This window comes from Callithrix jacchus, chromosome 15 (genome assembly GCF_049354715.1).
Source record: "Callithrix jacchus isolate 240 chromosome 15, calJac240_pri, whole genome shotgun sequence".
Lineage (NCBI taxonomy): Eukaryota > Metazoa > Chordata > Mammalia > Primates > Cebidae > Callithrix > Callithrix jacchus.
This window is the reverse complement of record NC_133516.1, coordinates 31,853,045-31,869,627: the sequence shown is the minus strand read 5'-3', so window position 1 is coordinate 31,869,627 and position 16,583 is coordinate 31,853,045. Positions and strand designations below refer to the sequence as shown.

The 16,583-nt window shown below is 44.9% G+C and overlaps 1 protein-coding gene across 6 annotated transcripts in view; it reads right to left on the bottom strand.

Moving 5' to 3' along the window:
• Positions 1-2,211: 2,211 nt before the first annotated feature.
• The window catches only part of IHO1 (interactor of HORMAD1 1), a 57,100-nt gene continuing 42,728 nt past the window's right edge, over positions 2,212-16,583 (bottom strand). For 5 of the 6 annotated variants that reach the window (XM_035275495.3, XM_035275493.3, XM_008981624.5 and 2 more), the window contains 2 exons: positions 4,561-4,664; positions 2,915-4,217 (listed from right to left, as the gene is read on the bottom strand). In XM_035275495.3, coding sequence (XP_035131386.1) covers positions 3,051-4,217; positions 4,561-4,664 — 1,271 coding nt within the window. In that variant the 3' untranslated portion in view covers positions 2,915-3,050. Of the gene's footprint in view, positions 4,218-4,560; positions 4,665-16,583 lie in introns of all 6 variants that reach the window. The other variant, XM_035275496.3, reaches the window with a different exon arrangement.

The following is a 16,583-nucleotide window of genomic DNA, read 5'->3' as shown; positions in this document are numbered from 1 at the left end:
CCCCTGGGTAGCCACATACAGCTCCAGGAGCATCTGAAGAGCCAAAAACGTTGATTGCACCAGAGACATGCTTGGGCTGCATCATCCTCACCAAATCTGACAGGAACACAGTAGTTAATTTTTTTTTAAGCCTTAGGAATAAGAAACAACATCCTTTTCTGATGATCACCAGAGACAGGCAGTGTAATTTTAATTAACCCAGTCTTATTAGGAAATAAGTTTACTGTTCATTCTACAAAGACACTTAACTCATGGAACACTGAGTCACTCTGACCCTTGACTTTATTACACAAAATGAAATATATCTGAAGAAATACAGAATTTCTTAACTCACAGCAGGATCAAAGAACAAAGGGTCCCGCTTTGGCATTTCAAAGTTGGACACAGTTCTCAATAAGAAGGCCAAAGTCATAAATACTAATGGAGTCTCAAGTCTGAATTCAAATGGCCAATCATTAAACTGTTCAACTTAGAGTAATAAAAGATTTCTAGATACAGACCCCTTCGGCATTTAGTCAGTCTGTGAAAGGCTAGAAATAACCCACTGTGTGGCTGGACTCCTTCCATATTTTTCTTACACAAGCAATGAAATCCAGCAGGAAAAGCAGTGGAGCTGGCAGAGGGCAGGGTGAGAAGACACCCAGTGAGGACTGAAGGGAGAGGATGAGCCAGGGCAGCCTCGTGTACAGCTCATACCTGAACTTCCTTGGCCTCAGAGAGGTTTGCTGTGCTTGCCCATAGCTCCCTACAGGCCACAGGAGGCCCTTGGTCTGGAAATGAGAGTGAGAGCAGTTTAGGTATCTGGCAGCCCTGCCATAGGTGTCCCAGGAAAATTCTGCTCCTCCATAATGAGACTTCGATGGGACACACATCCCTGAAAATAATGTAAAAAATAAAAAACAAGAATCATAGCTTTCTACAGTGGTCCACTCAGTGGCCCCAAAGTCAGCTACCATACTGGCTTGGAAATGGGCAAATTCTGGAAACTATCCATCCCCATGAGGATCGTCACCTTCATATAATACAGGAAAAGGAAAAACCAGTTTGAATGGGTGGTGTTTATTGAAACTCATCTTGTGAGAGCTTTAGGAACTAAAAAGATGGTATGTATCTGATTTTTGTTTTTAAGAGACAGGGTCTTGGTCTGTTACTCAGGCTGGAGTGCAGTGGCACAGTCATAATTCACTGCAACCTCGAATTCCTGGGCTAAAGTGACCCTCCCATCTCAGCCTCCCAAGTAGCTGAGACCACAGGTACACACTACCACGTCCAGCTGATCTTTTTTTTTTTTTTTCTTAAAAGATGGTGTCTCACCATGTTGCCCAGGTTGGTGTGAGCTCTTGGCCTCAAGCAATCCTCCTGAGTCAGCCTCCCCAAGTGCTGGGGTTACAAGTGTGAACCACTGTGCGTGGCTTCTATTTGATTTCTTAGGTAAACTTAAAATATTAAACTGAGACATAAGTTTGATAAACTTGAAAGAAAAAATAGGTCGGGAGCAGTGGCTCACGCCTATAATCCCAGCACTTTGGGAGGCTGAGGCAGACAGATCACGAGGTCAGGAGTTCGAGACCAGCCTGGCCAACATGGTGAAACTCCGTCTCTACTAAAAATACAAAAATTAGCTGGGTGTGTTGGCAGGCACCTGTAATCCCAGCTACTTGGGAGGCTGAGGCAGGAAAATTGCTTGAATTGGGGAGGCAGACATTGCAGTGAGCTGAGATAGCACCACTGCACTCCAGCCTGGGTGACAGAGCAAGACTGCATCTTTGGGGGGGAAAAAAAAAAAAAAAAAAAAAAATATATATATATATATATATATATATATATATATACACACACACACACACACACACACACACACATATATACATATATATGTTTTTAAATGTTTTATCTTTATTTCTGATTATTAAAAAATATATATGTGCTACCAAAATTGAAAAAAATAACTTTTTTAAATAGGCTGGGCATGGTGTCTTACACCTGTAATCCCAGCACTTTGGGAGGCTGAGGTGGGTGGATGACCTGAGGGCAGTTCAAGACCAGCCTGGCCAACATGATGAAACCCCGTCTCTACTAAAAATACAAAAATTAGCCAGGTATGGTGGCAGGCGCCTATAATCTCAGCTACTCAGGAGACTGAGGCAGGAGTATTGCTGGAACCCAGGAGACTGAAGTTGCAGTGAGCCGAAATCATGCCATTGCATCAGCCTGGGTGGGCTGACAACAGTGAGACTCCATCTCAAAAAACAAACAAACAAAACTAACAATGACAACAACAAACAACTTCAGCAAGATATAAATGGAAAGCCAAAGTCCCATATAAGCCCACTGCTCTTCAGGAATAATACAAGGTCTGCACTATTAATAGTTTAAGAGTGCTTGAAAAACAGAACAAGGGAAAAAACAGCCAGGAGGAAAAATGGCTTGTGAGCAGTGATGCTCTGGACATTTGTTAGTGCATGTCACCTCTTTCACTGGCAGCCTTATCACTCTTTCTCTGTTCACAGGAAGATTTAGGGTGTCCTGTAATATGTCTACTGATCAAAAAATGCAAGCATTCTGGCAGCATAAGTGGCTAAAAATAAAGAAAAAAAAATCCCAAGGCCTGAAAATGTATTGGTTATGTGTAGGGAATATTTTAAAGACCCAAAAATGTTGTTTGGAGTCATGCTGCTACAGCTACAGTTTTTTGAGAGTCCTTCTGCTACACAGTATTCCATAAGGATGCCTGCCTGCCTTTCGCCAAGTACAAGCACCCTCCTCCAGATGCCCCCACCACTAGGCTGCTGCCTCAGCTCTCATCACCACCATTTTTACATTTCATTCCAATAAATAAGGATGCACTTAACCCTATGTCCTTGTCATGGGCAGCACCTGGTACCCAGAGTGCTGGACCTTCCCTTGCCCCTGCCCCCGTGACCCCTCCTCAGTAGGGCCTCTGACCCTGAGGGTCCTTGGCAGGCTTCAGGGACTTTCTGCTGTTGGCCAGACCAAATGTTCTGCAGTTTGTCTTTCTAGCTGAGACCAATAAACTAAGTGTGGGCTGGTCAGAAGCCATCATCACTACTATCAAAACCCAGGTCATAGAGCAAATTATTCCCTGTCTCCTTGCATAGAGGGGTCTCTGAACATCCAAGATTGAGGTCACTGAACCAGCTCATCTGGTGGTCCCCTTGGGGACTGCTGGAAAGTCGCCTGTTGTCTTGGGAAGAGCACCTGCTGAGCTGTAAGTGTCTTCCCTGAACTGCCCTTATTGTCTTATTGGGCATGATTGTTCCTCCCAGAATAGGGCAGACTGGTTTTCTAGGGCTCTTGGGATACTGCAGATGCAGAGGCTGAGCAAGGGGTTCCTGCTGCCTGAAGAGAGGGCTTTGTGGGTCAGAAACTGCAGGCTGAGGACTCTGATATTTGGAATTGAATGTACAGGTCTGGTTTGGGATTTGTTTTTGCTTCCTGGCTAGGAGCTTGCCTCTGTGGGCCCTGTGGGCCTTCCTGGGCTGCTGCTTCTTGCCTTTCCCCCTCACTTCTACAGTCCCATCTTTCTGTTTAGTCACCAGCTGTTCACATGGACATGGGTCACACGAAAACATACTTTGGGCTTGATATTTTTGGCAGGCATTCTTAGTGCTGGTTGAAATGCTGTTTATTTCCAGGGATGTGAGCTGTGAGGCTCCTTGGGAAACCAGGTCCCTGTCACTAGGAACCTTATGGCCTGGGATGCTGAAACCATGGTTCTTGGCACCTGTTTTAGTAATAGCCCAGTTCTTGCAGTTAGTCTGTACTGCCTTGTCCTTTACGTGCCTATTTCTTTCATGGGATCCAAATGCTGGCAGTGCAGCCTCTTCTTGGAGAGCATCGTTCTTTGCTCCTTCACCCCAGACGCCAAATTCTCCAGGCTGTAGGGAGCCCATACTAGGATTCCATGCAGCAGGGAGGGTCTGGGCCTGCCATAAAACTGGTTCCTCAGAGGTGTGTTTTTCCTGCCTGGTGAGATTGAGGCTCTGGGCCAAAGGTGGCGATGTTTGAGAAGCACTGTCTTTCACACGCCCAGGTACTAGAGGCACTAAGATCAATCTCTTCAGCTCTGCTAGGACACTGGGCACATTCAGCTGGCCTAGTTGCTCACACAGCTGCTGGAGTTCCTTACTCTGCTGAGCAACTAAAACTTCAAGGTGCTTGAGGTTGGACTTCATTTCTATGAACTCTGCTTGTCTCTGGGGTGAGAAGCAATGACAAAGAGAGTAACGGACAATGCAAGTCAGAAAGCACAATAAAATGTGAAAACAGACCAATGGATGTGCCAGCAGAACCAAAGCTTGCTCCTTTCAGAGAACCTCCCAAGGTAAGCACAACTACACTCTGGAGTTGAACCCCTGGGGCCCACATCATGCCAAGAAACCTTGGGGAAGGAAGCTAGCCTATATGTTGGCCCGTTACCAAGTGGCCTGTGCTGTCCTCTTGTCTTGGCTGAAAGTTTCCAACTTTAAAGGTTTCTCTCTGGGTCTAGTTACAATGCCCAAAACACACTTAAGGAAAAAGGCTGGGGTTTACACTTACCACTTCAAATCTTTTCTTCATCTCAAGGATGGCCTGCTCCATGTTGCCTTTGTCCTGCACTGCCTCAAACACCAGTTCATTCTGGGCCTGCACAGTCTCTTGTACTAAATACAAAACAATGACAATTCACCTCCTGAAGACTATGGTATGTCCCATCTGCCCAAACCACAGAACCACAGTACCACAGTAGTGAAAAGGGAGGAGCTGGATGCAGACCAGGGTGGTTCCTCCAGACTCTCCTTCCCTCCCTCCTTGACAAGATCCTGGCTGGGCAGACCTAACCTCAGCACCTGCTGGGAGCCCTGAGAATCAGTTGCCCAGACAATAGCACAAACCACTGTGGCCTTCCTTCTTGGCCCTGTCATCAGAGTGAACTTTGTAGAATGTAGGTGTCATCACGCCCCCTCTGAAACCTTCATTGAAACTTTTTTTTTGAGATGGAGTCTCACTCTGTCGCCCAGACTGGCATGCAGTGGCGCAATCTCAGCTCACTGCAACCTCCACCTCCCAGGTTTGAGTGATTTCCCTGCCTCAGCTCCTGAGTAGCTGGGATTACAGGTGTGTACCACCACATCCGGCTATTTTTTTTTTTTTTTTTGAGATGGAGTCTTACTCTGTCACCCAGGCTGGAGTACAGTGGCGTGCTCTCAGCTCACTACAACCTCCGCCTCCCAAGTTCAAACGATTCTCCTACCTCAGCCTCCTGAGTAGCTGGGACTATAGGTGCACGCCACCATACCAAGCTCATTTTTTTAAATTTTTAGTAGAGATGGGGTTTCACCATGTTGGCCAGGCTGGTCTTGAACTCCTGACCTCAGGTGATCTGCCCGCCTCAGCCTCCCAAAGTGCTGGGATTACAGGTGTGAGCCACTGCACTTGCCAATTTTTGTATCTTTAGTAGAGATGGGGTTTTGCCATGTTGGCCAGGCTGGTCTTGAACTTCTTACCTCAGGTGATGCGCCTGCCTCCGTCTCCCAAAGTGCTGCGATTACAGGTATGAGGCACTGCGCTGGCCCACTGAAACTTTCAATGGCACCCCAATAGCCACTGAACCAAATCTAAATCTTTAAATTGGCTAACAAGATCTGGGCTCTTCCCTTTACCCATTTATCCTCCCTTCCATGTCTCTGGACTCTCTTTTCTCTCTCACCATTGGCCTTTGTGCAAAGTCTTAGCTTCAAGTACCCTGCTTCTGTCCCTGTCATCCTACCCCTCCCCGTAATCACGACCTCGGTCCAGCTAATTCCTAGTCTTCTTTCTACTTTCAGCACTCACCTCCTCAGAAAACACCATTTCCCACCCAGCTTGGGTGCTGCTTCTCTCTGCTGGTAGCACTGTGTATGTTCCCTGCCATCATTTGTTGCCCTCCACTTATTTATCCGGTACTTACTCTTGGACCCAAATAGACTTGGGGACCTGAGTGCTAACTACATCAGGACTGATATTGATTTCCCTCTTTTTTACACTAAGATTCTACACACACGCACACACACACCAATTTAATGACACATTGTGTTGCAATTTATTGCCATACTCTTGCTAGGCTATAGGTCATATGAAGATGCTGTGATATTTATTCAATGAATGTTTAATAAGCATATACTATATGCCAGGCCCTATAGATATAACAGTTATTAAGACACAGCTAGCTGGGCATGGTGGCTCATGCCTTTGGGAGGCTGAGGTGGGCAGATCACCAGAGGTGCAGGGGTTCAAGACCATCCTGGCCAACATGGTAAAAACCCATCTCTACTAAAAATACAAAAATGAGCCAGGCATGGTGGTGGCTGCCTGTAGTCCCAGCTATTTGAGAGGCTGAGGCACAAGAATTGCTTGAACCTGGGAGGTGGAGACTGCGGCAAGTTGAGCTAATGCCATTGCACTCCAGCCTGGGTGACAGAGCGAGACTTCATCTCAAAAAATGGCTGGGCTCAGTGGCTAACGCCTGTAATCCCAGCACTTTGGGAGGCTGAGGAGGGCGGATCATGAGGTCAAGAGATGGAGACCATCCTGGCCAACATGGTGAAACCCCCGTCTCTACTAAAAGTACAAAAATTAGCTGGGTGTGGTGGTGTGCACCTGTAGTCCCAGCTACTCAGGAGGCTGAGGCAGGCGAATTGCTTGAACCCGGGAGGCGAAGGTTGTGGTGAGCTGAGATTGTGCCACTGCACGTCAGCCTGGTGACAGAGCAAGACTCCATCTCAAAAAAAAAAAAAAAAAAAAAAATGGAAAGAAAAGACAGATAAAACACTCTTGAAATTGCAATCTTATCAGAGAAAACAGGTAGTTAATGAGTATACTGTGCTTGAAACCATGTAACATATAGACACAGTCACTTTCAGGGTTAAGACTTCCCTAAGAAACTAATATTTAGCTGAATTTTCATACAACTGTGGAGGAAAGAATATTACCAACAGAAGAAAGAGCATTTTCCAAAAAGAGGAATTATGAGATTAGCATGGCTGAAACATGGTGAGCAAGGGGCCCAAGAGCAGGCCACAGTTGTAGGGAGGCAGGTCAGAGCTGCACAGAGGGGTGCGTGGGCCATGGCAAGATTGGTGGACTTAATTATTTTTTCCTTTTTTGAGACACAGTCTCATTCTATTGCCTAGTTGAGTGCAGTGGCGCAATCTCAGCTTATTGCAACCTTTGCCTCCTGAGTTCAAGTGATTCTCCTGCCTCAGTCTCCAAAGTAGCTGGGATTAAAGGCATGCACCACCATGCCCAGTTAATTTTTTGTATTTTTAGTAGAGATGGAGTTTTGCCATGTTGGCCAGGCTGATCGCAAACTCCTCACCTCAGGTGATTCACCTGCCTGAGCCTCCCAAAGTACTGGGATTACAGGCATAAGCCACCATGCCCGGCCAAGATTTACAGTTTTATCTGAAGGTTTATTGCCAGACACTGTGCTACATGGGAAACAGTTTTGAACAAAACTGTCTGCCTACATGAATTTTACAGTCTAGAAGGGGAAAAAAATTATAAACAGGTTGGGTACAGTGGCTCACATCTGTAATCCTCCCAGCACTTTGGGAAGCCGCCTAGGTGGGAGGATTGCTTGAGCCCAGGATTTCTAGACTAGCCTGGGCAACATAGTGAGATCCAGTCTCTAAAAAATAAAAATTAGCTGGGTTGGTTGGTACGTGCTTGTAGTCCTAGCCACTAGGGAGGCTGTGGTGGGAGAATTGCTTGATCCCAGGAGGTCAAGGCTACAGTCAGCTGTATTTGTGCCACTGCACTCCAGCTTTGACGACAGAGGGAGACCCTATCTCAAAAAAAAAAAAAAAAAAAAAAAAAAAGGGAAGAAAAAAGCATTAAGAAATGGTACATTGTGTATTTTACCACAATTTTTAAAAAGTGGGTCCAGGGCTGCCCCACCCCACTGGCAATGCTGACCACCTTCTGGAAACTGCATATGCCTTACTCCCGCAGTGTGTAAATTCACAGACACTAGTGGATAACAACAGAAAATGGTATTAAAACAGTAGGAATCCACAATTTTGCACAGTAAGCTTTGGAAAATGTTTACTGTACTCTGCCTAAAGTTGGGACAAAACTGAACAAACAAGATGAATTTGGTGGCCAGGCGTGGTGGCTCACACCTGTAATCCCAGCACTTTGGGAGGCCAAAGCAAGTGGATCACCTGAGGTCAGAAGTTCGAGACCGGCCTGACCAACATGGAGAAACCCCCTCTCTACTAAAAATACAAATTAGCTAGGCATGGTGGTGCATGCCTGTAATCCCAGCTACACAGGAGGCTGAGGCAGGAGAATCACTTCATCTTTGGAGGTGGAGGTTGCAGTGAGCTGAGATCTTGCCATTGCACTCCAGCCTGGGCAACAAGAGTGAAACTCCATCTCAGAAAAAAGAAAAAGAAAAAAAGGCTGGGTGCGGTGGCTAATGCTTCATGCCTATAATCCCAGCAGTTTGGGAGGCCAAGGAGGGCAGATCATGAGGTCAGGCATTCAAGACCAGCCTGACTAATATGGTGAAACTTCTTCTCTACTAAAAATATAAAAATTAGCTGGGCATGGTGGCGCATGCCTGTACTCCCAGCTACTCAGGAGGCTGAGGCAGGAGAATATCTTGAACCCAGGAGACAGAGATTGCAGTAAGCCGAGATCACAACATTGCACTCCAGTCTGGGCAATGGAGTGAGACTCTGTCTAAAAGAAAAAAAAAAAGATGAATTTGGTGCTTTGAAAAGCTTGAAAGCTGCTAAAGAACTCTGTTCTCTGATAGGAGAAATAACCAAAATTAACGAAGCTCTTACAGAAAATATTGGACTTGTCGACAAATCTTATGAAGATGGTTGGCTGATCAATGTGACACTAAGCAACCCTTCAGAACCACTTGAACTAATGAGTGAAGAACCATATAAAAACTAAGTGAGGGCTGGGTGAGGTGGCTCACACCTGTAATCCCAGCACTTTGGGAGGCTGAGGCAGGTGGATCACCTTAGGTCAGGAGTTCGAGACCAGCCTGACCAATATGGTGAAACCCTGTCTCTCCTAAAAATACAAAAATTAGCCAGGCATGGTGGCGTGTGCCTGTAGTCCCAGCTACTCAGGAGGCTGAAACAGGAGAACTGCTGGAACCCAAGAAGGGAAGTTGCAATGAGCCAAGATCGCACCACTGCACTCCAGCCTGGGCAACAGAACTAGACTCTGTCTCAAAACAAACAAACACTAAGTAAAATATATTGAGAAGTGAAAATGAAACGTCTAAATAAACTAGTATGAAACAATTTAATCTAGCATATTTAATTTATTTATTATTTTTTGAGATGAAGTCTCACTCTGTCACCCAGGCTGGAGTGCAGTGGTGCAATCCCGGCTTACTACAACCTCCCTTCCTGGGTTCCAGCAGTTCTCCTGTTTCAGCTTCCTGAATAGCTGGGATTACAGGTGCATGCCACCACCCCTGGCTAATTTTTGTATTTTTAGTAGAGATGGGGTTTCACCATGTTGGTAATGGCTGGTCTCAAACTCCTGACCTTGTGATCCACCTGTCTCAGACTCCCAGAGTGCTGGGATTATATGGGTGGGCCACCATGCCCGGGCATAGTTATTTTAAATTAGTGATAGAGTACTTAAAATTGCAACTTTTATCAATAACAATGGGAAAAGAAGCTGTTGGCAATACTGCTATTGAAAGAAAATACCCCTTAACTTTATAATTTTTTTTTTGAGACAGAGTCTCCCTGTTGTCACCCAGGCTGGAGTGCAGTAGCATGATCTCAGCCCACTGCAACCTCCACATCCTGTTCAATTGTGTTCAAGCAATTTTCTGGACTCAGCTTCCTGAGTATCTGGGATTACAGGTGCCTTCTACCACGCCCGGCTAATTTTTGTATTTTTAGTAGAGATGGGGTTTCATTAAGTTGGCCAGGCTGGTCTTGAACTCCTCACCTCAGGCAATCTGCCCACCTCAGCCTCCCAAAGTGCTGGGATTACAGGTGTGAGCCACTGAGCCCAGCCAACTTTCTAATTATTACAGATAAACACAATATGCATATTTTTCACATTACTCTATGATTTTTAGGATAGGCTCTAGGCTGTAGGCTCTGTCTATAATATTCAAAGTTCATGACATTTTCCATGGTAAAAACTAGTTATAAAAATTTTATAATTTGGCTGGGGGCAGTGGCTCATGCCTGTAATCTCAACACTTTGGGAGGCTGAGGCGGGTGGATCCCTTGAGATCAGGAGTTTGAAACCAGCCTGGATAACATGGTGAAACCCTGTCTTTACTAAAAATACAAAAATTAGCCAAGTGTGGTGGTGGGTGCCTGTAACCCCAAGTACTTGGGAGGCTGAGTCAGGAGAATCACTTGAACCCGGGAGGTAGAGGCTGCAGTGAGCTGAGATGGCAGCACTGTACTCCAGCCTAGGCAACACAGCCAGACACTGCCTCAGAAAAATATATGTATATTTAATGATCTTTCCGTTGCCAATAACTGGGAGTGAAGACAAGTTTTTGTCAGTTGTACAGTGTCAGGTGAAAAAGAATACTATTTTGGCTGGGCGAAGTGGCTCAGGCCTGTAATCCTTTAGGATTACACTTTGGGAGGCCGAAGTAGGGGGATCCCATGAAGTCAAAAGTTGGAGACCAGTCTGGTCAATAGGGTGAAACCCCATCTTTACTAAAAATACAAAAAATTGGCTGGAAATCCCTTGAACCCAGGAGGCAGAGGTTACAGTGAGCTGAGATCATGACACTGCACTCCAGCCTGGGCAGTAGCAAGACTCTTTCTCAAAAAAAAATAAAGCTGGGTGTGGTGGTTCACGCCTGTAATCCCAGCACTTTAGAAGCTGAGGCGGGTGGATCATGAGGTTAAGAGTTTAAAACCATCCTGGCCAACATGGTGAAACCCCATGGCTACTAAAATAAAAAAATTAGCTGGGTGTGGTGGCAGGTGCCTGTAATCCCAGCTACTCAGGAGGCTGAGGCATGAGAATTGCTTGAACCTGGGAGGCAGAGGATGCAGGCTGTATTGCACCACTGCATTCCAGCCTGGGTGACAGAGCAAGACTCCATCTCGGGGGGAAAAAAAAAAAAGAAAAACAATACTATTTTCATTTTGTTTTATACTCCATTTGCTGGTGCTGCTTTTTTTGTTTTGTTTTGTTTTTGTTTTTGTTTTTAATCAGTGAAACAACAGCTTTGCAGCAAAATAAGAAACAATCAAACATTCAACTTTTTTTTCTTTTTTTTAGACAGGGTCTCACTCTGTCACCTTGTTTGTAGTACAGTGGCACAATCACGGCTCGCTGTAGCCTTAACCTCCCAGGCTCAAGAAATCCTCCCACGTCAGCCTCCAAGGAAGCTGGGACCACAGGCACAACCACCACATCCAGCTAATTTTCAATTATTTTTCTGTAAAGACAAGGTCTCACTATATTGTCCAGGCTGTTCTAGAACACCTAGCCTCAAGCGATCCTCACTTCAGCCTCCCAACATGTTGGGATTACAGGCGTGAGCCACCTGCTCCCAGCTCATTTTCTAAAAGAATTTTTTTTTTTTGAGACGGAGTTTCGCTCTTGTTGCCCAGGCTGGGTGCAATGGTGAGATCTTGGCTCACCACAACCTCTACCTCCTGAGTTCAAGTGATTCTCCTGCCTCAGTCTCCTGAGTAGCTGGGATTACAGGCATGTGCCACCATGCCTGGCTAATTTTGTATTTTTAGTAGAGATGGGGTTTCACCATGTTGGTCAGGCTGGTCTCGAACTCCTGACCTCAGGTGATCCGCCCGCCTTGGCCTCCCAAAGTTTTGGGATTAGAGGTGTGAGCCACCACGCCCAGCCAAAGAATTATTTAGAGAGGAAATTTTCCCATATTTCTCACCACAGGTGCAAGTTAAATTCCATGTGTCAATCAATTAAAAAGAGACTGTTTACTTAGGTTTTGGATTCCAGCTCCTCAACTCAATTAGACTCTTCAGACATCCATGTAGATATTTATAGTAGAGAGCAAATGTAATTATCCTTCCCTGGAGAAGTTCCTAAATAGTAATGTTTCTTAGCAACAGTGGACATTACTGACCATCACAAAAGCAGAGCATGAGAAAGGCAAGAAAAGTGTTTGATTCTAGATTAAGTGCTCACAAAACATCCATCTGTGGTCTCACACATTGAGTTCTTGTCCCCAGGGCAACATATATTTGGAGTCTTCCCTTTTACAGGAGCTTTTGTATCAAACTCATTACTTCCAAAGTCTATCCGTATTTTTTCTTTAAAAAAAAATTCAGTTATCAAAATAACTCAAAACTGTAACAGTATAAAAAGGTATATAATGAGAAAAAAAGAGTCAATCTCTCCTCTATAGAACTTGGTCTCACCTCCTGGATTTAACAATATCATCAGTTTCTGGAATTTTACATTAATACATGTGCATATCTGTATATACATCCTAGGTCCTATATCTGTATTTGTATGTGTGTCTAGAAGAGTATTCATTTCATTTTTGCTTTGACTATAAACATTAGATATTTTTAGCTTTTATGTAAAAATGCCATTTAAAATCCATTTCCATATTCTAAACAATATCTGTTTTTCTGTTAAGATGATTTTTCAGCCGGGCACGGTGGCTCAAGCCTGTAATCCCAGCACTTTGGGAGGCCGAGGCGGGTGGATCACGAGGTCAAGAGATCGAGACCATCCTGGTCAACACGGTGAAACCCCGTCTCTACTAAAAATACAAAAAATTAGCTGGGCATGGTGGCGCCTGCCTGTAATCCCAGCTACTCAGGAGGCTCAGGCAGGAGAATTGGCTGAACCCAGGAAGCAGAGCTGGCGGTGAGCCGAGATCGTGCCATTGCACACAGGCCTGGGTCAAACAAGAGCAAAACTCTGTCTCAAAAAAAAAAAAGATGATTTTTTTTTTTGGGAGGGAGTCTTGCTCTGTCACAGGCTGGAGTACAATGGCACAATCTCAGCTCACTGCAACGTCCACCTCCTAGGTTCAAGCAATTGCCTTGCCTCAGTCTCCCTAGTAGCTGGAACTACAGGTGCATGCCACCACACCCAGCTAATTTCTTGTATTTTAGTAGATGTGGTGTTTCACCATGTTGGTCAGTATGGTCTCCCAACTCGTGACCTCATAATCTGCCTGTCTCGGCCTCCCAAAGTGCTGGAATTACAGGCCTAAGCCACCGCATCCAGCCAAGATGATTTTTAAACAATTTGTTTCTATTTTAGCAATTTGACAAGGCTTCAGTTGAGATGAGATCAGATTGTGATGCAACTTAGAAATGAATGCTTTTCCCTGATGGCCAGTGATTTTCCTTTTACTCTGTAGTTTCATTCTCCCCGAGGTGCTGATGAGAGCCTGAGGAAAGATCTAGAAGCCTCATTGTATAAGATGAGACCACTTCCAACTATTTTAGGGATACTCTTCCCAATTTTCACTGGCTGGTCACACTTCCTGACAAGATGTATCCTGGAGCACATGAACAGCACCTTGTTGTTGTTTTAATTTAACAATGAACAGGTATTTCCATTCTACCATGTTCATATAGATGGATCTCACTCTTCTTAACAATTATATCTATTTTGCTCAGAAAGGCTTTTCCCTTTATAAAATTATAAAAGTGTTATCCATGTTACCTTCTAGTTCTTTTTATTTTTATTGTATTTTATTATTTTTTGAGGTGGAGTTTTGTTCTTGTTGCCCAGGCTGGAGTACAGTGGTACCATCTTGGCTCACCACAACCTCCACCTCCTGGGTTCAAGCGATTCTCCTGCCTCAGCCGCCTGAGTAGCTGGGATTACTGGCACGCGCTACCATGCCAGCTAATTTTGTATTTTTAGTGGAGACAATGTTCCTCCGTGTTGGTCAGGCTGGTCTTGAACTCCCAACCTCAGGTGATCCGCCTGTCTCAGCCTCCCAAAGTCTTGGAATTACAGGTGTGAGCCAACGCACCAGGCCTTAGTTCTTTTAATTATGTAATTAATATATGAGGTAGGATATAAGTGGCTTTGGTAATTCACTTTATTACTCTGGTCCTTAGTGTCCTCAGCTGAAGAACAGGAAGAGTTAGATTAGATGGCTACAGTGATCCTTCTGGCTGGGCATGCTGACTGGGAAAATATTTCATGACCTCATCTGTGAAGGCACCAATTACATAGTAACACAAGACAACACTTTCACATAGTATCTTTACTTCCCCATTCCCTGATGAGCACAGTGAGTAGAGACTGAAAGCCTGCAGAATGCACTGAGGTGGAGTTCAGTGCTTTAGGATAGCTGGACTGAACCTGGCTACAGGATTTGTCCAGTTCCTCTCTCAATGATTAATTTTCTATTCCTCATCATTTCCTACCAAGAAAGAGAGTTATTCTGGATAGGCTACTTGTGCCCATTTTCAAGAATGACCTATCCTTCCAATTCATATGATGCTACTGTGTTTGTAACTGTTTGTCCTCTCAGTATGGCTCCCTCTGCTAAGTCTTTTTTTTTTTTTTTTTAAGATGGAGTCTCACTCTATTGCCCAGGCTGGAATGCAGTGGTACCATCTCGGTTCTCTACAACCTCCACCTCCTGGGTTCAAGCAATTGTCCTGTCTCAGCCTCCCGAGTAGCCGGAATTACAGGTGCCCACCACCATGCCTGGCTAATTTAATACATTTTTAGTAGAGACAGGTTTTCACCATGTTAGACAGGCTGGTCTTGAACTCCTGACCTCAAATGATTCTGCCACCTTGTCCTCCCAAAGTGCTGAGATTATAGACATGAACCACCAAGCCCAGCCTTGAGTCTTTTTTTTTTTTTCATTTTATTTATTTAGTTTTAATATTTAGAGACAGGGTCTTGATCTCCCAGGCTAAAGTGAAGTGGCATCATCTCAGCTCACTGCAGCTTCAATCTCCTAGGTTCAAGTCATCCTCCCACCTCACCCTCCCTAGTAGCTGTGACTACAGGCATGTGTCCAATGCCCTGCTAGTTTTGTTTATTTTTTTTAGAGACAAAGTCTCCCTATGTTGCCCAGGCTGGTCTCAAACTCCTGAGCTCAAGCAATCCACCCACCTCGGCCTCCTAAAGTGCTGGGATTAGGCTCACGCCTAATGGTGGTGGCTCACGCCTGTAATCCCAGCACTTTGGGAGGCTGAGGTGGGTGGATCACAAGGTCAGGAGTTCAAGACCAGCTTGGCCAACATGGTAAAACCCTGTCTCTACAAAACAAAACAAGAAAAGAAAATTAAGGAACCACTGGAGCAAAGGATCAGGATCCCTGTGCCTACCATAAGCCAGATTCAGTTTTAGTTCTTTCTCTGCCTTGATCTTGCGTTGGGGCCTCGGGCACTTCCTTTCCCTTTTCTAGGATTTAAATGTCACACTTTTGCTACAATCCCCCTTTTTTGTACTTCACCCAGTTTTATGATTATTATTTATGTGATACAAAGTCTTGCTCTGTTGCTTAGGCTGGAGTACAGTGGCAGGATCTCAGCTCACTGTAACCTCCGCCTCCTGGGTTCAAGTGATTCTCCTACCTCATGCTCCTAAGTAGCTGGAATTATAGGCACCTGCCACCATGCCCAGCTAAATATTTTTGTATTTTTAGTAGAGATGGGGTTTCGCCATTTTGGCCAGGCTGGTCTCGAACTCCTGACCTCAAGTTATCCTCCTGCCTTGGCCTCCCAGAGTGCTGGAATTACAGGCATGAGCCACTGCACCCAGCCCACCCAGTTTTAAATGTAGAACAAAACCAGAGTGCTTTCCTTAGTTACTTAAAAATGAGTTACTCTATCATGTTATACACAGGAAGCATCCCTGATTTGCTTCTGTTCGCTGTCTTGCTACTTTGTGGGGGTAACAGTCTTAAGGCTTCCAGAACAAGTTTCCAAACAGATGCATAGTTGCCCTGTGTATGGGATGTCCAGGTTGAAAGCCAGCAGACAGTACAGTGCTTCTATGCAGACAGCTGGGGATTAATTTTTAGGCCACACAAAGGCATCAATTTTTGTAAATCACAAGCAGTCCACCCCATGGCATTTGAATAAGTTGATTTCAACTTGTTTAAAATAAAAAATAAACAGAGAGACAAATGCAAACAGGTGCAGATGCACAGTCATCAGCTCATCATTTTGCTAGGAAACAGGTAGTTCTAGAGAGGTATTCACCTAAGGAGAACTGTATATTTATTCTCTTCTGTTTATAGGGCAAGGGCCATGGTTTCATCTAAATGTAAATCACTAACTGGTGGGGCACAGGGTTTTATAAACTACAAACTATAACTGAAATTAAGAATGATGCTGTGATTCACAACAACACAGCTCCCACTGAAATTAAGGCAGCAAGAAGAGCAGCAGGTATATAGTATTTCTAACTCCTAAGGGTACAGTCAGTGTCTCTATAGACAGCACAGGCAGCAATTCATTTGGGACTCAGGGATGTTGCTGACTCACTTCAGGCAGTGAGGTGAGAAACCTAGCAGAGCTACCTGCCCTGAGGCAGCATGGTTATCAGGTGGGGGATGAGTCCTTCACAAAAGGCATCATGGGACCAGACCATTGTCATATAGA